Source organism: Galleria mellonella, unplaced genomic scaffold, assembly GCF_026898425.1.
Source record: "Galleria mellonella isolate WM207_F2 unplaced genomic scaffold, CSIRO_AGI_GalMel_v1 utg40, whole genome shotgun sequence".
Taxonomy (NCBI): Eukaryota; Metazoa; Arthropoda; class Insecta; order Lepidoptera; family Pyralidae; genus Galleria; species Galleria mellonella.
The window spans coordinates 22,911-45,538 of record NW_026442094.1 but is presented as its reverse complement, the minus strand read 5'-3'; the positions used below and the strand labels follow the sequence as shown (position 1 = coordinate 45,538).

At 38.0% G+C, this 22,628-nt stretch overlaps 1 protein-coding gene across 1 annotated transcript; it reads left to right on the top strand.

Annotated features, from left to right (window-relative positions):
* Nucleotides 1-8,534: 8,534 nt before the first annotated feature.
* Nucleotides 8,535-17,268, top strand: LOC113520310 (uncharacterized). Its single transcript, XM_026905611.3, has 11 exons — nucleotides 8,535-8,694; nucleotides 9,417-9,773; nucleotides 10,188-10,454; nucleotides 11,166-11,423; nucleotides 12,199-12,379; nucleotides 13,002-13,180; nucleotides 13,515-13,652; nucleotides 14,096-14,266; nucleotides 15,091-15,201; nucleotides 15,881-16,084; nucleotides 16,942-17,268. Exons 1-11 carry the CDS (start codon nucleotides 8,652-8,654, stop codon nucleotides 17,136-17,138), a joined length of 2,106 nt encoding a protein of 701 aa, XP_026761412.2. The 5' UTR covers nucleotides 8,535-8,651; the 3' UTR covers nucleotides 17,139-17,268.
* The last annotated feature ends 5,360 nt before the right edge of the window (nucleotides 17,269-22,628 follow it).

Below are 22,628 nucleotides of genomic sequence, written 5' to 3'. Positions count from 1 at the left end.
TTCTGCCTTATTAATAGCATTGTACGATAAGTAAGAATAATCGTGTTATTGACCTGACGCATTCTTGCAGCTGTAGTCATTAGTTGGTCGTTAAAAAATAAAAGACTGATAACTGGTCATAAATATATTTTGAATTTATAAAAGGGTGAAATCGAATGCAATTAGCATTTATTTAGAGAGTATCCTACTAGTGAAATTAAGCATAGATATTATAAAAAAAAAAAAACATTTGTCAATAACGACATAAAATTTTGAGCCTTCCGCTAATTAGATTGCTGGATGCGTCATGTTAGTTTCTATGGAAGAGTTCAAAAAAGATGACTCAAAAATATTTCCCAAAAGATGCTAATTTTCATTTTTACTGTGCATAATAAGATATCATAATTGCATGATTTTACGTGTTAATCTCTTGTTTTAAGTAAGTTCAAAAATATTAAGTCGAAAATGATTAGAAAATTGGTAAAAAAGAAAACATTTAAAAAACATAGAAAGAATTACAGTTGATATTTTTAAACGAAAATGTTTAATAATATATATTTATAATCTTTATTATTACGGGGTAATTTGTTAGTAACATAAATTTAGCCTAATGTTAGTAAACATTACAATAAAATAAATAAATAAAAGAAAAAAGATACAATAAATAAATTCGGTCACCGCTGAAGCACCCGATTTCTTTTTTTTTTTTAATAAATGATAATGGAATGGCAACCCCGCCTGCGCTATCTGTATACACTGATGGGGCACCAGTGATGGGTGATAAGTGAAGACGAAGCAGGTCAGTAAGCCAATCGTGATAAAAGCAATGAATCAATCACGATGGTTTCCAGGGGCAACCGCGAGGAGGTCAATCTGAAACACCTCATTTAAGATACAGCAGCACCAGAACAGTGACCAATGTAAGAGCAGTCCAGCCTGCTTGCAATCATATTCATTAATAATGGATACTTTTTTAAATAAATATAAAAAAAGTCTTATTAGTGATTTTAGAAAAAGACTGGTAATTAAAGCGGTCTCCAACGATTCTGAAACGGAAAAAGACCCAAATTCAATGAAATATAATTAATTGCATTTTTTTTTACAAATTTCAATGAACGTGGGTAATTATAATGTTCACGTAATGCTTATGCTTACTTTCGGATAGTCAAAAGAGGAAACTTACATTTAGGTAAAAACAAATTATGGCAAACACTTTCAGGACGGCTTTTCGCGTTCTCTTTTATCGTATTTTTTTTTAAGAAAAGTGCTTAAGGCACTGACGCAATATGTCAGATGTAATGAGTAAATAATTGGCTATAAGAACGTACTTAAAACGTACTTAAATGTTTTACAATTGAATGTATAATAGATGATTTGTACAAATACATGAAAGGAAACTATTAGGCATCCGCAAGACAAATCCGCTTTTCCTCGATTGAAAATTATTTTTTGATAGATGTGTTGTGCATATTACATTATACTAGCTGTTACCCACAGCTTTACCCGAGTTATGAAGTATCCTATATGTTAAGTTAGGATATAGCTTACACGTGAACTGAGTTTCATTTAACATTTTTAATTCCATTTAAAAAGGGAATATTAAGGTTTCTTAAGAGTTGGCAACGTGCGCGTTACAGACGTTCGTAGGCTACGATAACCTCGTTTACCATCAGACGGGTCGTATGCTTGTTTACCATCATAGTAGTATAAAAAATATAACTCTACGACTATAGCTCTTCCTTCTTATAAAAACAGTTATATAAATTCTTTGACGATAGAAACAAGTTATTCAGACGTACCCAACCAGACGACTTTTATATTAAGCTTCCAAGTGAATGACAATACGTAAATTAGTCTTTGTAGAGTAAATGCAACATGCAAATTTTACATTACAATAATTTTAAATAATACAATTCAAAAGAGAAATTTTAATCATCACATAATTAATATGGGACTAATATGAGAATAAACTCTATTGAATGGTGAAGGAATTATTAAAAATCGGTGTAAAATATGATCACGTAACATATCAGAGGAAGACTTTGTACAAAAGTCGCTTGCTTGGGTACCTCTGTCCCATTCATGTTTCTACCGTGAAGCAGTTGTGTTTGCATGGCTGTGTTTCGATTTGAAGGGTGGGATATGGCGTAAATTTATAGGGTTCAGAGGAACAACATCTGAGTCCTCAGAAATGGCAACGCATGGGGGTATCATAGGCAAAACAGTATACTCTGTTATGTCCATGGTTACTGCTCATGTCTATAAGCGGCGATTACCTCTTTCCATCAGGTGGGCCGTCAGCTTGTTTGCCATTCTAAGTTGTATAAAAAAAAAAACAAAAAAAATATGTAGACAATTTGAGAATATGTGGGTTTTAAGTGATTTTGCTATGATCATTTGTTAAAAGATCTTTTACACAATTATACAAACATTTATCATCATTATCACATCAGCAGTCAACTTTCCACTGCTAAACGTAGACCTCTCCATATTTTTTTTGGGTGAAAGTGGTATGGTAACCGCCTGCGCTAACGGGATACGCTGGCGGAGCACCAGTGAAGGGTGATAGATGAGAATGAAAACAGGCCAGTTAGCCCATCGTGATGAATTTATCAGGAATTAACCATGATAGTTGCTAGGGGGAACCGCGATCATTTATTAGTTGAAAGTTAGGCTTTGGTGATATTTTAAGAGGGATACTGCTGTCTGTCCCTCGATCTTTCATAATAAGAGGCAATAGGGTAGGGCGGGGCTAAAAGGTCAAAGACTTTAATAATAATAGAAAGTTTAATCCTTCATCTATAAGTTGCCACGAACATTTACAACTAAATCATATTTTGTGGTCAAATGTAGTCTTTATATTTATTATATTTTAATCGACAGATATGTTGCGACCTATTTTGCACTGGTAACTAAGTTATATAATTATAAGGCTCTTAATAACAAATCTTTAGGTCTTTGGTCTTTTTGATCTTGATAAAGGTAACATCTTAAAACAATTGTAGTATCTCAAAATCGTACATATTCATAAAAGAAATCGGTAACATCCAAACAATTTAAAAAAATAAGTATTTTTAATAACTAATCTTCATCAGACTGACAATTCTTACATTCGTATGCAAGAGATGATGAGTGATGTTTGGCACACTTATCGTGGGCCCAACCTTTACAGGTATTACATTGAATCCAGCCTTCTCCTGCAACACTGTCAGAAGGACAAAGACATTCTTCTTCTTCAGAACTCGAACTCGATCTTTTTCTTGTATAATCTTTCTTTTCACTTGTTTATTTTTATGTATCTTTTTCTTGTAAAATCTTTTTTTTCACTTGTTTATTTTTCTTCGAGACAGCTTTTTTACGAGAGACCATTTTCTTCTTCTTTTTATTTTCTTGTTCCAAAGACATCCTTTTCATGTGTCTGTTAATGAACATTACGCGGTCCTGCCTGATCATGGATTCCGCTGATGAAGCTAACCATGCAGCTGTAGAAGACAACATTAGGTCACTTGAGGACAGCAAAACTGAGACGGTAGGCAACTGAGGCCCTACTGTAGACAACTGAGAAGGAGATACAGGAGATATACTTGCTGAAACAACTGCTACAACTTCGGGCTGCGAAGAAATTAACAAACTTGGTGAACCTGGAGAAATAGGCAACTGGGGCTCTGTAGACATAGGCGGCTGTGACTCATTAGGTACAGAAGACGTTGTTGGATTGTTCGGATTTGGTCGGTCTGTCACAAAACTTGGAGCGAAGTCCGACTCATCAAACACTTCCCGGTTGAACGGGTAAACCCCAGCTTTTTGAAACCCTTTCGAGATGTTGTTGGGAGTCAGTGCCAAAGGTAAAGCTGTTCGGACGATGCCTGGGATATCGTAAATGCTCATTGTTTTTCCTGGGTGGCCACGCATCCATGAATCTTGTGCTGACGATAAATACCATTTAAACGGCCCGAAAACAGACACGTCTAAGGGCTGCAGCTTATGGGAACAATGAGGAGGATACGACAGCATCACTACTCCATTATTTTTCGCTAGATCCAACACTTCCATTGCGAACTGTGATTGTCTAGTAAAAGCAAAACTGGCGACTCTTTAGTTGGCTTCACATAAGTGATGAAATGTTTCTCCAAGCAAGAATTCCGTATCAGTCATCCAGCCGCTTGCATTTCCTGCACCAATACATTCTGCTGGCCCATCTCGCACGAAATGATCTTGGTATTTCTTTCTTGGAAATACGAACATTGGAGGTATCGAAGATCCAGTTGCCGAAACAGCTACCAACAATGTTACATTAGTTCCTCTTTCAGCAGATTAGACCCGACGTTTCTTTTCCCTTTGGCTGCAATTATTTTTGAAGGTTTATTTACAGTCGAGACACCAGTCTCATCAGCATTCCATATAGACGAACCTCTGAATTTGTGACGATCCATCACGTGTGCCAATTTATCAAAATATTCACAAACGTTCGTTCGATTGAAAGAGGTGGCCCTGCTCAAACTAGTAGCCTCTGGCTTCCTGATAGAGAGACGGTCATTCCTTGACAAGAATCCCGTCAGCCAGTCCTTTCCAGCCATCTTATTTGTGTGCCATACCTCAGGAATCTTCAAATTATATTTTACAGCGCATTCATAAGCCAAGCGACGAACATCTTTAGGGCCTATACCGTGAAAGATTTGTGCAAGTGTCAGTAAATACTCGCAGAGAGAAGTTTCTTGTTCTTGGTTAAACACTAATCTGGGAGTGCCGTAGCTTTTGGCGATCCGGATTTTCTTTAACCGCGCCATGAATCTCTTCAATGAAGTTCATCTCATAGTCACGACAAACTTGCCTTATTGATTTATCTTCATTTGCGACTAAATCAGCCGCTCGCTTCATCAGCTCAACGGACTTCGTACCACGCTCAGTGGTTTTTTTATAATTCCGCATTCTGAAAATAAAATAGAAATTAATACATAGAATCAAAATAATTCGTGGGGCTTAAAGGTCCACCGCGGTCCTTTGTGCCCCAATGGTAGGTGGACTGTTGTTTTAGGTTATGTAGAAAAACAAGGTGATGCAAACAAAAAAACAATGGCACTACGTGAAACTTAATACCACTAAACATTTATACAGAGAAATTATGTTTCGTAAGTTTAAAAATCGAACAATGAGACTAAAACTAAGTAAAATCTAAAACATTACTTACGTGTAATTTTCGCACCACTTGCGCGTACACTCTTGCCGGCTCTAGAAAATGCACTGCGCGGGGCGGCATGCGCACCCGTCCCTCGTCCCCTTCACGCACCGGTCACTCCGTTGTCTAACGTGCACTTAGTTTCGGAGATAGGCATGGTGGACCTTTTTACCCGCGGACCTTTTAGCCCCGCCCTACCCTACATTTGTATCGCCTATCATTTACTAATCAATGATAATGTGTGTCATCTTGAAGTTTAAGACCCACGTGATTACATATTTTTCTACTTCAGTGAATGTGAGCACGCATGCGCGAGATAGCCAGTCATCTGGAATATAAAACTCCATTGTCTACAATTTATGTGCAAAAATAAACTTTATTACTATGTAATTTTCAACTGATTTCAAAAAGTAAGTAAATTTTCAATTCGATTGTATGTTTTTTTTTAATGTTTGTTATCTTATAACTCCGTCAATTGTAAATTGATTTGGAAAATTGAAAGAATATACGTACAGATTAGATAGGTCTCGTAAAAGTTTTATCAAAATTGGTATAGAAGTTTTTCAAATCTAAATAATTGATTTTGACCCAATTAAAATCGGTTTTTTTTAACACAACTTTAGTTTTTATTTAGTACTTAAATGTCTTATATATCGTCATAGTCGTAGAATACTGACGGATCTATATATGTAATATTTGTCAGATCTGTCAGTATTCTACGACTATGACGATATGTCTATATTCTGTATTTACACTGTATTTATTCTGGGATATAAATTCTGTATTTATTGGCAATGGTAATATATGCTATGTGGAACACGGTCAGTTTATTTGTCATTCGTCGATTTTAATAAGAAAAGATTCCATCGTTTGTTAGTAATGAATATACTCAAAAAATACTTAACTAATTGAAAAAAAAATCTTTCAATAGGAAGCTACATTACCGATGAGTTATACAGGCTGTATTTAATTAAAAAGAACCGTATTTTATATAATTTTGTCATTGAATCTTAAAAAAAGTTATTATAGTGTGGTTACACTATACTCATATGTACAGTGGGGGGTCGCAAGTAGTGTCCTGATTTTTTTACTTTATAAGGCCTATTGCGTTAATTGGAAGTAAACAATTAAATAGTAAGGCTTCTTTTTATTAAATGAACTGAATATTTTAACATGTGGGTCTTTTATGCTAACGTACAATCTATAGACAGGTGCGACATATGTTATGGACAAAATCATATTACGGAAATTGTTAAAGATTTACAATATACTCAACAAGAAACTTTTACAATAAAAAAAAAAATCATCCTTCACTGGTGCTCTGCCAGCGTATCCCGTATTAGATTATATATAGATATTCGAGCGCCTTTTGATTATGCTCGAGCACGTCGAAGGGACTTTTCCATGTTCCGTTGAGAAGAACGTTCTAACTAGCAAAACAGGCTCCTCATCCACCAGCACTGACTTTGCTCAGCGGTGTCATGAGCCAGTATCCAGTTTTGGATATATTTACTATATAGGTATATTTACTATAACTTGTTTAATTTCGCAGAATAGCAATGAATTATTTAGAAAGTGTCCAATAATAAAATTTTATTATAATTGTATATATTGTGATTGCTAAGGGAGCGAATTGGGAAACTGTCAAGCTTCTTTAGTTGGTCTATCTATCCTATTTAAGAGTTGCGTTTTTGTCGGTGGAGCTCTTGCCACTCACTACGATTCTCTGCGAGTCTCTTCACCTCTTGTTATGACACGACACCAACTCTTTGGTTTAGTTGGTAAATATAATAAATAAATACTGGCTAGCTGTATTCTAATAATGGGTAAGACTGATAATGTGTTTTATGTGGTAATTCACCAGAGTGTGACTTTGTACAAAGGTCGTTTGCTTAGGCACCTCTTTCCCATTTGTGTATTTACCGTGAAAGCAGTTGTTTTTGCATGGCTGTGTTTCGGTTTGAAGGGTGGGATATGGCAGTGAATTTACAGTGTACAGAGGAATAACCTGAATCCTCAGGAATGGCAACGTATGGAGGGTATCATGGGCGAAACAGTATACTCTGTTATGTCTATGGTACTGCTTACGTCTAGGCTCACGTCTAGGCGACGGTTACCACTTTCCATCAGGTGGGCCGTCAAGAATTATAGTAAAGAGTATTTTTTTTTGGAAATTATTTACAAAATTGCTTTCTACTGCAGAAAATAGCAAACAACATCTTGTTATAGAGCAGGGGTCATGGACTCATTTTTACGTTTCGCTATAGCCTTAATGGCAAAAGTCCTCAATCGGGACCTTACATCTTACATGGTGGGAACTTTTCTTTATTCCTTCTCCAACGTTTTCCAAAAGAACTAATAGCTATTACTTATACTGTGGGAATTGTACTCGTATATACACCGAGGAGAAAGAACTTGACAGTAATGGAGATCAAATAGCCCCATTGCTATAAAGCAATATACCCCATCAAGTCGACCTCCATGCGGTTCCGCTGGAAACCATCTTGGTTCAATTTTTTGGAATTCAGTTCAGGCAGTTTTTATTATTTTTCATCCTAACAGTTTTATATAATATGAATACGCGTGTCGTGGCGGTCTTTAATTAAAGCAGCATTTTATAATGTAACCATATTATCATGTATTTTAAGTAGATATAAATGTATGCTTCGTTGGTTGTCCTTAAATAAATAAAATAAAATTCATCACGACGGTTTGCTTTAATTCTCATGAATTGTCTCTCACTGGTGCCCCGCCAGTATACCGGTAATACAGGCGGGGCAAATATAATTAATTATTTTTGGAACCAGTACTTACTCTATCGACATCTGGCACCGCGGAAGCTGTGGAAGGTGAAACTGTAACTATGTCGTTCTCAGTACAATCCGCTATTTGTTACTGTTATTTCAGAGCACGCAATGGAGCTGTATTCAGTGTGTCACATGGTAAGCTATTTGTAATTAAAAAGATAAATCCGCGTGATCAGGACATATTTATTGACCGAGATAAGATATCTTCCTACATCTCAAATAAGTATTAATCTTACAAACTCATAAACCTATTTTAGCCATTGAATTCTTTTGTCTCTTTTTTGTGCTAAATTCTTAGTTTGAATGTAAGTGACGAAACAGTATAATAGTTGAAATAGGATTGTAGGATGTGTTAGTTTTATAAATAAAGGGGTAAGTGTGCATATACCAGAGATTATGACGACTGGTTGAAGTTTAAATTCACTTCCATATTGAAAAATAAATAAGAATACGCTTTTAAACATGGGTCTAAAAATCTATTATTCACTGCACTTCATTACGCATCGATGTTCAGACTGTATCACTGTTTTTGCACTAATAAAGTGACTAGTTAAGAAAATCAGTTTAGATAAGATAAAACAAGATAGCAAAGATCACGTAGAGGAATAATTGTGTGGCACCACAGATCGTATTGTTTATAAGTTTATATTTCAAGTGGCATCCATCATTGACTCGTTATAGTCGACAGAATGAAGTCTTGGGCGCTATTTGTTTACGCACTACTGTTAGCAGGTAATATATTTTTCTTTTATTTTATAGCAAAGGGTAGCAACCTCAGCGTCCACCTGATGAAATATATGCACAGAATGTGTATTGTAACGGATATAGTACGTGTACACGTGTGTTAGAGATAATTTTTTTTCTCCTATCTAATTGGTTTGAAAACTAGGTTATGGTAGTGAAATTACTAGGTACATAGACATAAAATCTTAGTCCTAGGAATGGCAACTTATAAGGAATATCTACATTGTTTTCTTTTCTGGGTACCAAGTGTTTATGTTTATAGGCAAAGATTACCACTTTTTATGACGTCAGCCGCCAGTTTGTTTATATCTGCCATTATATGGTGCATCAAAAATGTTTTTTACTTAATTACAACTGAAATGTTTTGAACAAAATTTGATACACTGATAAACCACAATTCACCAGCGGCATTGCAAAATATATTTTTTTATACAACTGAAACGTTTTGACAAACAATTGATACACTGATAAACAATATTATTCACGTAGTCAGAACTGCAAAATATATTTTTTTTTTTATAAAACTTAGATTGACAAACAAGCTGACGGCCCACCTGATGTAAAGTAAATTAAATAGAATTGACAGAGGTACCCAAGCAATTGACTTTTGTACAAAGTCTCCCTCTGGTAGTTAATAATATTATAGAATAATAGTATTTTCTACGAGTATTGTGTCACTAATCACCATAATTACGTATCATTTTTCAAAGGAGGTGCATTTGCAGCAGAGATTATAAAAACAAATAATACTACTCGGGAAGTAGAATATTTAGATCAAGAATTTTTCAATACCAAAATTGGAGCCGAAGAACGTGTGATTATAACTGCGTATGCTTTTAATAAAAAAGAAAAATGTTTTATTAAATTACCTAATGATGTACAGTACAGTATCGATGAAAACTCAAATATACCTGGAATAAAAATAGTTGAAGACCCCAATGTTGCATGTGGGATTATTGTTAATGTTCAATCCGAAGATATGATAGGTGAATGGGAGCTGATTGCCTGGGAGTTAAGATATTCCGATCCTATCGAGAAAAGGTTGCCGTTCACCATATACGTCGAAGGTATGTTCTAATTGTTGTATCATTTATTTAGCACAATAACATTTATCTACATTTTCTATTGTATTCTCTCATAGTGAATCTTTAAATACTTCTCTATCAAGTTTAGGTTTTCTAAGATTGTTTATTACGTCTACGTAATGAGTTAGAAGATCGTAGGTAAGATCGGTCGTCTTACTATTCTTTTCATGTATTTTGGATATAACGTCTGGGTTTTTAGTTTGTCCATATGCCATATTATCCTGTTTATTCCCAGCTAAGCTAATTAATTTTACTTGAATCTCATCAGTTCTGTGATAAAAATAAATATGTACAATAATAAAGTCATTTATTATTGTATATGTTTATATCAGTCATATTGATTTTACTGTTATAAATATTATAAATTCTGCTTATCTATTATATCTTATATTACAGAGAATATTAATGCAGCACCAAAACAAGTTACAATAACTGAAGGTAGTGATCTATATTTGCATTTGGAGAATCCTACAAACCTTCATGAAACTTGCAAGCTTATTGGACCGGATAAAAAAGAGAGGACCAATGTTGAATCGGATTCAAATTATGTTGACAGTTGTGGGTTCGTAATCAAAGGTATAAAAGTATCTGATAATGGAAAATGGGAAATTAGATATGGAAATGGAGTAATTTTTAGAGCATTCACCAAAGTAACAGTTAATGGTAAGTTAATTGTTATCAAATATAGATATTAGAAATAAAAATATTATAACAAAAGATGTTTGGGGTGATGACATCTATGTCGAAGTAAATAACGTTCGAAAGATGGTGTAATTCGGTTTGGAGAAATGTCACCTGATAGTATTCTGTTTTTTAATTAAGATTGTATTTAGTTCATCTCTTTTGAAATAATGATTTTAGACATGCATGCTCAAATACGTTGTATTAAACTGCTGTTGATTAAAAGTTTTTTTATTTAAGCAAAGTGACACGTTTTCCACTTGTACAATTTTCGATCGTGCCAAATTCGGATTGGGCAAAAAAGGTACTTTGATACGAGTACATTCGTTTGGGTCTAGACAGGGCATGTTCCATATATCCCTAAAATTATGTTTCTATAAAAAAAATATGGCATGTAGGTCCGGGCATGATGCCCGGCATACAATAGGCTACCTCTTCCTTCCCCATGGGTATTGTAAGAGGCGATTTAGGAAGCTTTTGATGGAGAGATGGGCAGCAGCATACCTCTTAAAAAATAACGAAAAACCAAACTGCGGTTGCCAATCCGTCTGCTAAACGTGGCAACTACTGGCAAACCTACTGGCCAACTATTGGGAGGCCTATGTTCAGCAGTGGACAGTTAATAGCTTATATAACAACAACAACAATGGAAAAAATCTTAGCTACTTATTTATTCTATACATAAAACTTCAGAAATATGGAAAGGCCAACAAATGGATTTTATCTGGACGAAAGATAGATCAGTAAATATTACTATTGGGCCTGAAGATGCTGTTTACTGCAAAATTGAGGATCCCCATGGCTATGTCGTATTTGATGGATTCGGTGCATGTAATATAGCATTGGGACGAGTTCGTAGAGAGCACAATGGTCTTTGGAAAATGACCGTCGGTTTATCTGGAAAAGTTTTGACCGAAGAATATGACTTTACAGTTACAGTAACAGAAGCGGGTAAGTAATTTTTTTTTTTCAAATACAATTAATTTAATATAATTGTTAGTAACTGAAGTATCAAAGCTTTTTTTATTATAAAAAGGAATTCAAGTCCTGAGAAAAATAATTTAAGCCTATTCGCTTAAAAAAGAAATATCCAAGTCAGTTTAGAAAGAAACATATTTTTTGCCGTCAAAATGAGAACACCAGTCCGTTTCAAGTCGTTTAAAAATATTATAAAACATAGAATGACAAATAATCGACAGTTCACTAGTATTTGATATGATATTATGTAAATGTTGATTTATCTGTAGGTATGTATCTCAATTGAGATACAATGAAGATAACATGAAAGATGTAGATATGTATGTTTTATTATAAAAAATGGATTAATTCTTGACAAAATAAGTATGAATAAAACCACTATACAGATTACATAAAAGCATTTTCGAAGTCGATTTACAATTGGGGATACTTGTATCGCATAGTAATCATAGCAATAGCAAACATACCAAGTGAGATAAAAAATAAAGTCTAATTGAATACTTAAGAAAGAAGGCCAATGAATGGTTTTTCAGATGTGTATGTAAATCCTGACGTTTTGGTACGACTAAAGTTTAAAGCGGCTTGATGGATAAAAAATTGTTGTTAAATTGATTCTAATTATGGAATGTATTATGATTAATTCTTTTAAATTTTTCCTATAACAGAAATTTTGTGATATAAACTATGTACTTCGAGTTTATATCACTTACTTAAAACCTGTTAAAAAATTTAAATTTATCTATTGCAGCGCAAAAACCTACAGTGATCACTCATGTGGAAAAGCAACAACCAGAAGTGCTACTAACATGTTCAGTGCCGACTGAGTACGAAGTGCATGCTTGTAAATTCCGTGATCCGTCTGGCCGTGTGCTGCTGGCTAATGAGGGTGTAGGAGAAAGCCGGTACAGCTTCCATGGGGCAGGAGTTAGGTGAGAGATTTTTTTGTACATTGGTGTTGCAATCATTTACTGGCTGAGGTGGCAGTGTACCATTACACCGGTCGTATCTTTGGTTGTTATCCTCATAGCTTATAAAAATATCTACCTACGAAATGAAATAAATAATCTATTGGAGTTTTTCCAAGAGACGACAGCATAGAGTTCATCAAGAAAGATGCAGAAGTTTCTTTAAGGTTGGTAACAGGCACAAAATTCTTCTGATATTGCAAAAGTCCTTAGACTACGGTAATGGCTTACCGTCAAGCATGTTATGTGTTTGTTTGCCACCTCAGTGGTATAATCATTTATATAATGTGTAAATGATATGTAATTAAATGAAAGTCCTGCCTTGCTACAGTTTACGGTAAAAAGCTTACCATTAAGGGTTGATAGGTCCTCTCCTGATAGGTTAGTTAGCTCTTAGAGACGAATTCATCAGAAATTAAATACGATAATTTTTAAGAGAGCAGGCAAGGAAGTCGATTCCCTAGTTAATTCCCTCATTGCGGTATATTGCTAGCAACGGATCTACTAGTTTCCATCCTTTAATTATTAACCATTCCTTTTCCTCATACAATATATAAGAGTTTAAGTTATCAGTTACACATTTCAGTTTGAATTCTCAAGTTCAAACACATGAATGCGGTCTTCGTATCACAAACCCTCAAACTTCGGACCTTGGCTTGTGGCGATGCGCTGTTGAAACAGAAGCTAAAGAATACTATGGATTTTTAACAGTACTTTGTCCTTGGGCCATGCAGGATTCAGAAGTCGCTGCTTCTGTAGTATCAGGTATAGTAATCCAAATATTACAAAATTATCTTCGTTTTTATTAGATGCTTGCGGTCCACCTGGCAATAAATTGGTTATCATACACACTTTTAAAAATTTTTGTTCTTTACAACTTGTTACTTTACAGATTAAAACAAAAATAAACGAATAAAAACAGTCGACTTTCTTGCCAGTTCATAGCTGAAATTGCTTGTTGAAGTTTTTGGAAGGGTTAAACGTTGATCTACTTATTTTAATGGCAAAAGATGTCCTACCTATATGAATAAATAGTTATATGATTTTCAGTTAGACTTTAAACTGTGCATCCATTTGTTTATATTTCTTCTTTTTCCAGAACCTGTCTTAACCACCCATCTCGATAAAATCACAGCCGTAGAGGGTGACACTGTGACCATGTCGTGCTCGGTACAGTCCGCAATAAGGTACTGTTACTTTAGAGCGTCCAATGGATCCATCTACAACATTTCACCTGGTAAGTACGAAGAGTAGATGGCCTTATGTATATTCTGTACATATAGCGTATATTATATGCTTGTCTCACTCGTATAATACTATAGTGATAAACAGAATGTGTCACTTTATTACTTCGTTTTGGCCTCAGTTTCAGTTTGTTGTAAGAGATGATTAAGGATTTATTAAAAGCCTTAATTCTGCTTTAAACTTTCTTTCTTTTTTTAATTCCATCAGAATTCCACCACAAGTCGTACTAGCTTTATAGATGAGGATGAAATTAAGTCAGTTGATACATCGTAATAACTTCACCATTAATAATCACGATGATTTCCAGAGATGGATATTTACGTTCAACCTGATATTAATACACAGATATAACTGTCAGGTTACAGGCATAGACAGTAGTCCCTAGTTACCAATCCTGTTCCCCTTTATTCCTTTATCGGTGAACTTATCGCTCAGGTACCACATCGGAGACAATGGAATATGTGGGCGCTGGCTTAGATGCTGGTGAGTGTGGTGTCAAATTCAAAAACCTGCTGGCTTCTGACAGTGGCAGATGGAGTTGCCACGTCGGTTTTTCAGACTTCAATGAACCAGAACAACGGGCGGAATTCGATGTTACTGTAAATGGTAAGTGGAAAGAACTCGTTGTTTTGGAGGCAGTTGAAAATAAATTTAAATAAACATTAACCATTATAAAATAGGTAGAACAAAAATATAATTTATTTATTTAATTCAAGTGAAGCTAAATGTCTACAAATGAATGAGCTACTATTTATTTGCAAATTTAGTTTTGTCACATGTTTAAAAACACTAATGTAATTGTTATTACTTTTGGTCTCGCCCTGTGTATTTTTATAAAAATGAAAATACAGACAAGGCTCTGAAATTTAGGTAGTCAATAAGATTGACTACGTAGTCAACAAGATTGGCTTTTAAGAAAGCCATTTAGTTATACCGTTTATATAGAATAAGGTAATAATGGCTGCGACTTTAACCACATTACCGGGACGTATATTGATAAGAATATGAAGTAGCCAATATTTTACGTGCAGAGATACAAAATTTCACGATTAGTTGAGACGTTAAAGCGCCTTATTTTACTTAACACGCAATGAAGCAGCTTTGTCGCGTAACTTGAGTTTTCTACCTCTGTGAAAAAATTAATTGTTAGAATTTATCCTAAATTTGGAACTGTGATGTAAACTATCGTAACCAAAATGCGTCAACTAATTTTCATATAAGGCGTGCGTAAACAAATCCCTAGTCGCGGTGTTTATTCATTTTTATAAACGTACATTGCTTGTTCTAACGAGACAATTTTTATCCTGATTAGGAAATAATTGCCTAGAAGGCGACGGAAGAATATTTTTGGCTTGCAAGACAACCTTTTTCTGGTCAGCTAGCAAATTGTAAGTCACGATGCGTTCTACAATCTTTTTTTATTATTTCAGAACCAATATCTGCTCGACAGTACACTGAGCAGAGTACACTGGTTGTGGAGGGTCAGGTGTACAACAGTCGACAGCTGGAATACTGCAGATTCGTTCGTATCGACGGTCAAGGTTATAGTAGTTATAAAATATAGACAGTAACTATAACTGAATCAATAGGAAAATCTATTTACTTACTAGCTTTTACCTACAACAATATCTGCGTGACCGTGATATGTACTGATCGGTATAAAGATCCTATATACTTTTCTATCCCATATAGTTGGTGTGTACTAAATACTTACTTGTTAATAATTGGTTAAACGAATAAAATGCTAAGAGGTAACTTATAAACAAACTTCCCTTCTCTTTAACATTTATAATATTAAATCCAGCAACATAATAAACAGTAATTTTAATCATGATGAAACACATCATTGAATAATGAGATTTTTTTATTTTGATTTAAGATTCAAAATATTAGAGTTCAGACTGAGGAGTTGTGTATATATTAAGTAAATTTTAGTATAAGCAAAATTTTGCTCCACAATAAAAAAACAATTCCTTCAGTTGTTACAAAATCAATACTTATATGTAATATCAAACAATCCCGCCTGATCCCGACCGAATAGCCACGCCTGGCAAAACTCCCCTAGGGGGAGGCTTATGGTCATCAGTGGACAGTTAAAGGCGAATATGATGATATTTATGAATGTCAAACAAGTCAACGATCTACCTGTTGGCAAGTTGTAATGTAACGTCGCCTGTGGGCATAAACAATAATGATTAATAATGCAATTGCCTTATTCAGGTATCATTTCAACTAACCTTCCCGACCGGTATACCAGCCATGATTCGCTAGCCACCGGTCATTGTGCAATACGGATCCAAGACGCGACAATCTTGGACCGTCACCCGTGGACTGTGGTTGCCAGGATCCTAGGCCAAGATGTGGAGATATCTCAGAGCACATCTCTTACTGTTACCATGCCTCCTGCTTTGGAACCTGAAAATGGTAAATTTTTCTTATTATATTTTACAATTAAAGTAAAATTTATTAAATATAGATACATTATGTGCGTAAGTATAAAGAACGCTGATAAAAAAACGAATCGGTTAATTTGAGTGACCCGTTTTTGAGACTCGATGCTCTATCTATATAATCTAAGATTGCTACAAAGATCTGGAGTTATATCATCGTAATACAATATGCAAAGTGCTGCAGAAACATGGTAATACCAATGAATACAGCTCCATCTGGTCCCAAATTAAGCCGAGCTTGTACTATGATATAGATACCTGATGAGTGCACTCATTTATAAATATTTTTAACTCTTTATTACATTTTAATAAATATATACAATGACAATTAGAAAATTCAATTAAAAAGAGTAGGAGTACAGATCAGTTTATAGATATAAAAAGAGATATTACTCTATCAGATATAATGGAATAATATTTAAATAAATTTAGATAAATATTGTGTGAAATAAATAAAATTCTTATTTACTTACAAAGTATTTCTTGTTATCTAGCAATGTATTGTATCTACATTGTTTTGATGTATTCAATTAGAATGGTAAACAAGCAGATGGCTCACCTGATGGAAAATGGTGACCGTCGCCTATAGACATGAACAGTATCATGGACATAGAGTATTCTGTTTCTCCCATGATACCCCCTGCTGCGTTGCTATTCCAAGAAATAAGGTGTTATGCCTCTGTACCCTGTAATTTTTTTTTTTATACAACTTAGAATGGCAAATAAGCTGATGGTAGAAACACGAATGGGAGAGAGGTACCCACGCAATCGACTTTTGTACAGTTTCCATCTAGTGATTTGTAATAATTTCAAGATTTTAATCAATTACAGCGAAAAAACTCATTCATTGGTTTCCAATGACGTTGCTGGGAATTATGCTGTTCAGTTTAATTGTACTACTTGTCCCCAAGAAGAACCGCAGTAAAACTATTGACAGGATGTGCATCATGAGAGACAGCATTCGAAATAGTTTCCAGAAGAAGCCATTGCATGACCCTGTTCAAAACATTGGTGTCATGGCAGCGTAATCATTTCTATCTTCAGTTTATTATCTTTTAATTATCTATATGTATGTGTAATCTATATACTTAAAACGTTTTTATGTAAAAAACTAATATGGAACATTTATTAAATATATTTGTTAATTTTGAAAAAAAACTAGTTTTAATCATTATGACCACGTACTTGACACCCTGCATGGCCATGTGGAGGTCCCACATGGCCATGTAGAGGTCGGACTTGGTTCCTTGTCCGACTCCACCTGCTTATGATACTTTTTTTTTATTGGTGATAATGTAATGATAACCGCGCTCGCGCTAACGGTAAACGCCAGCGGGGCACCAGCCAAGAATGATAAGTGAAGATTAAAGCAGGTTTTTTTTTATGGATGATGTTGGAATACACTGACAGGACATCAGTAAGGGATGAATGGTGAGGATGAAAAGGCAGGTCAGTTCATCGTGACGATAATTGAACGATAAATTAGTCACGATTGTTTCCAGGGGAAACCGCGTGGAGGTCGATCTGATGAATGATAGCAATGGCAACTAACCGATGAAAGCAGGTTAGTTGGCCCGTCATGATGAATAGACCTGGAATTCAGCACGATCGTTTGCAGGGGGAACCACGTAGAGGTCGTCCTGGTTGGGTTATGATAATGGGGTCCTTAGTCTCCATTACTAACACCACCCCCCTCCATCCCCGTACTCATAACCCCGTCTCTCCGGGGGGAAGGGATTGTTAGTAATGGGGAGGTTAGTCCCCATCGCTATCAATATACCTTATCATGTCGACCTCCACGCGGTTCCCCCTGGAAACCATCGTGACTAATTTATCGTTGAATTCGTCACGATAGGCTAACTGACCTGCCTTTTCATCCTCACCAATCTTCCCTCAGTGGTGCCTCGCCAGTGTATACCGATAGTGCAGGCGGGGTTAGGAGTACCATTCCATTATCATCCATAAAAAACCCCATCTCTCCGCCATTAACGGGTTTAGGCTAAAATAATATTTTTTTCTAACAAATAACCCGCCTATCTAATATATAGGATATCCTAACGCAAAATTCACTTCATTACTACATTTGACTACCAATATTGATCGATATTTATATTAAGGAAATATCAATTCTCAAGGAAATATCAAAGTGGCTAATACAGAATTTATTTATTTATTGTTATTTGCAGTATACTGCAGATTAGAATCAGATGATGAAACTCAATCACACTACAGGTAATTAAAATTTTTGTGTCTGTCAAATTATTTACAACATTTAATATCAATAATTAATTATAAGAGATTAAGATTATATATAAATGTACATAATATAATGTCAATTTTGTAATTTAAATTATAATGGTAAATAGGAATATGACATATATAATACAATAACTAATTCAATTCCAAATTAAATGTCAATATATAATATTATATATTACAGATATATAGAATCCAGGATAAGCTGCGTCAACCAATTTTTCCAGTCCATCAGCGAAAATGTCCCTTAGGTTTGAAATAGACTTGTTTACAAGCACTTTAAATCGTCATTTTTTTAAATCTACTGCAGGGTTCGGAAAGTTGTTATCAGTTGAGAAGAGCTCACAAGAAACTCAATAGTTGCTCTTTTAAATCTCTGTTAATATTATATGTATTTATTTAAATGTACTATGTCTAAAATTATATGGTCGTTAAAAGGCCGTAAATGAATGACTAACACCATGCGCATTTGTCATTTAATTAATCGTTTAGTGTATAATAGGCTTTGTTTAATAAGTGTTTTTTTAATAACAGTTTTAAACTTAAGGCAGATCTAAAATATTATTCGTGTTCGCGACATTATTTGTATATGTGTAATTATAGCGATATTTATAGCAATGTTTATAGTTAGTTGTTAAGTTTCTAGTTTAATCGTTTTTTGTATTCTGTTATTTTATATAGATTTACATAGATTTAAGATACCTATAGTGTAAGTTAAATAAAGTATTCCTTTGTGTGTTTTCATTATTACCTACAAATAGAAATAGAAATTGTAACAATAATAGAATTAAGAAATTGTAAATTGCGATAAATAAATAAACGCTATAGAGTACCGATCTGAAGAGACACGCGTCTCGTTCATTCTCGCCCCGTCCCGCTCGCGCAGATTCGCTAACGCGAGTTGGAAACGTTATCGTGCGAGCGGGCGGGTATAAAGATAGGCCGCCTCCCGTCGAGCGGCATTCGCTTCCGAGCAGCGACACACTACACTCGAGAAGAAATAGGACAAGAAGAAAAAATACTCTCTTCAGACGGTACCGGAGGCTTCAGAATAGTAATCGCTGTGTTTCACTCCAGCCTGAACCAACGCCCCTACAGTCCACGCTCACCGAACGGCAGTCCACACCGTACATCGTGGTCCTTCGAGAAGCCGGATTGCTGGAGGAACACCGTGGTCCTTCGAGAAGCCGGATTGCTGGAGGAACACCGTTGGTACATCAAGAAGCCGGATCGCTGGAGGAAGACCATTCTGAAGCCGGATCGCTGAAATGCCGACTACGAGAAACATGAAGTCGTCGCAGCAGAAAATCGCCGTCACCGAAGTCACAACGTCCGCCGCCACGTCGACTACGGCCGCCGGAACGCTGTCCGTCGCTGCCACGCCGTCCGTTGCTGCCACCACGTCGTCTGCGGCTGTCAGAATGTCATCTGTCGCTGCCACGTCGTCTACCGCCGCCACCACATCGACTACGAATACGTCCGGCGATACGACGACCACAGGAGCCACGGAGACTACCGAAGCCACAGGAACGACAGAGGAGACAGCAAGGAAGAAGGAACCGAAGCACGGCACGGCACGCACGGTTCGCACCACGGCCTCGCAGAAGAAGAAGGCTCTGGCCAAGGCACGGGAGGAGCTACTTCGAAAGGAGGTGGAATTGGCCGCTGCACGTGTCGCCGCCCTAGAAGCCGAATCAGAGGACGACGAGGAAGTAGAAGACGACGACGCTACCGTCAGAAGAGAACGAACGTCGGATTGGGTTCATCGAAGCATGCTAGCACTCACGATGGAGCCGCATGTACCAGAGATAGAAGAAGTCACCGGCAAGCGTCAGGGGTTCGTCCCATCGAGACCCGTTGAAGAGGATTCGAGAGCGCCGCCGCCACAGCCGAGCAGCGACGCACTTCACCGGGACCACGCACGCCACGTTGACCCACATGCCGCCATGCCTACGATAGCAGCAGCGATGCAGTCGATGAAGAAGGAAGAACCGGTGCTGAAGGTGGGCATCGATTGCAATGAGTTTGCGATCGCTATGCAGATGGCCGCTCGCAACATACTGCCCTCCACAGCGTCAAGAGTCACCGAGTTGCCAGTCTTCAATGGATCGTCGAGCGAGTGGTTACCATGGAAGATGGCCTATGAAGAAAGCGCAAGTCAACACACAGAACAGGAGAACCTAGCAAGACTGCGCAGAAGTTTGAAGGGGGCCGCAAAGGACGCGGCACGCTCCCTATTCGTCGGGTCTACGACCGCAGAAGAAGTGATGAAGATGTTAGCCGCGAGGTTCGGCCGCCCTGGAGCACTCGTCACAGCCGAACTGAACAAACTCCGCGCGCTACCACGACTCTCGGACAACGCAAGAGACGTCTGCCTCTTCGCAAGCAAGGTGCAGAACGTCGTCGCCACGATACGAGCGCTGAACAAGAGTCACTACCTCTACAATGAAGAAATAGTGAGAAACGTCACAGAGAAGATGCCGTCGGTACTACGCTTCAAGTACTACGATTTCGCCAACGACCAACCGGAGGGACAACCGGACCTCATAACACTCTCTCAGTTCCTGCAAAGGACCGCCGCACGATGTGGAAACTTCGCCCCCGCCGAGGAGATACCGTCCGAAGACCGGCGGGAGTCCGCTCCTAGGAAAACGGCGAAGACATACACGACGCAGGAGAAACCCGCTACACCACCGTGCCCGATGTGTCGACGAGAGGGACACGCTCCATCGGACTGCAAGACGATGAAGGAAGCAGACACATCGGCGAGATGGGAGTTAGCGAAGACTCATAGGCTGTGTTTCCGCTGCCTCAAAGTAAGAAGATTTCGCCACGCCTGCAAGAGCAAGAGATGTGGAGTGGATGAGTGCACGCAGGCTCATCACCCTCTGCTGCACACCACGCGACAACAGCCGGAGAATGAAGTAACAACACACGTCGTCGAGGACAAGTCCGCCGCAGTCACCGCATCGGCAAGGGAAAACGACAAGATCGCGTTCCTGAAGATCCTGCCGATACGAGTCACCGGTCCCACGGGAACGTGCGACACCTACGCGCTACTGGACGACGGGTCAACTTGCACCATCATCGAGACGACGGTGGCGGAGCGAATCGGTGCTACGGGTCCCCCCGCACCATTCTACATGGAAGGTGTGGCCGGGGCACGGATCAACGCAGCTCAATCGACGCGTGTTCACTTCAAGATCCGCGGGCGGAATTCACAAGAATACACAGTGGGGGCACGGACGATGGACAGACTGTAGTTATCACCGCAGTCGGTACCACGCAGCGTCATCAAGGGCTGTCCACATCTGCGGGACATAGAGAGGGAATTGGTCTATGAAGAGGGCAAACCGACGGTACTGTTGGGGCAAGACAACTGGCACCTACTGCTGGCCCACGAAGTCAGAAGAGGATCCGACACGCAGCCGGTCGCATCACTCACCGATCTGGGATGGGTACTGCACGGTACGAGTCGCGGCAGGACAAGACAGCAGGTGCACAGAATCAGCCACATAGTGACGACACATGAAGAGGAACAATCGATGGAAGAAATGATGAAGCAACATTTCGCGCTCGAATCGCTGGGGATCGCACCGAAGAGGTCTTACAATGAAGAAGAACGTCGCGCCCTACGCATCTTAGAGGAGAAAACTCGTCCGTTACCGGCGGGAGGATACGAGACGGGGTTATTATGGAAGAAGGACGACCCTGTGCCGCCGGACAACTATGAATCGGCAATGCGACGTCTCCAACTGGTCGAAAGGAAACTCGACAAGAATGAAGAAATTAAGAAGAGATATGAACAGCAAATGGACACGCTACTCAAGAACGGGTATGCTGAAGTCGCCCCGCCACGAAGTTCCCAACGGGTGTGGTACCTGCCACACTTCGCCGTCATCAACCCGCAGAAACCGGAGAAACTGCGGATCGTGCACGACGCAGCAGCCAAGACGAAGGGCATCAGTTTGAACGACATGCTGCTGCCGGGCCCCGACTTACTTCAATCGCTACCGGGGGTCCTCATGCGGTTCCGGCAACGACGGGTGGCGGTCACGGCGGACATAAAGGACATGTTCATGCGGGTCACCATACGGGAAGAAGATAGGGACATGCAACGATTCCTGTGGCGAGGAGATCGACGAGAGGGTCCACCTGTGGAATATAGGATGAAGAGTGTCATATTCGGCGCAACATCGTCACCGTGTACAGCGATCTACGTCAAGAACAAGAACGCAGAACAGTACAAGGAAGAGTTCCCG

Bases quoted from the DNA above. Each gene is read 5' to 3' on its own strand.
- LOC113520310 (XM_026905611.3), top strand. From the start codon at position 8,652: ATGAAGTCTTGGGCGCTATTTGTTTACGCACTACTGTTAGCAG. The intron at 9,774-10,187 runs GTATGTTCTAAT...CTTATATTACAG, and splicing joins GTTCACCATATACGTCGAAG to AGAATATTAATGCAGCACCA. The intron at 11,424-12,198 runs GTAAGTAATTTT...TATCTATTGCAG, and splicing joins AGTTACAGTAACAGAAGCGG to CGCAAAAACCTACAGTGATC.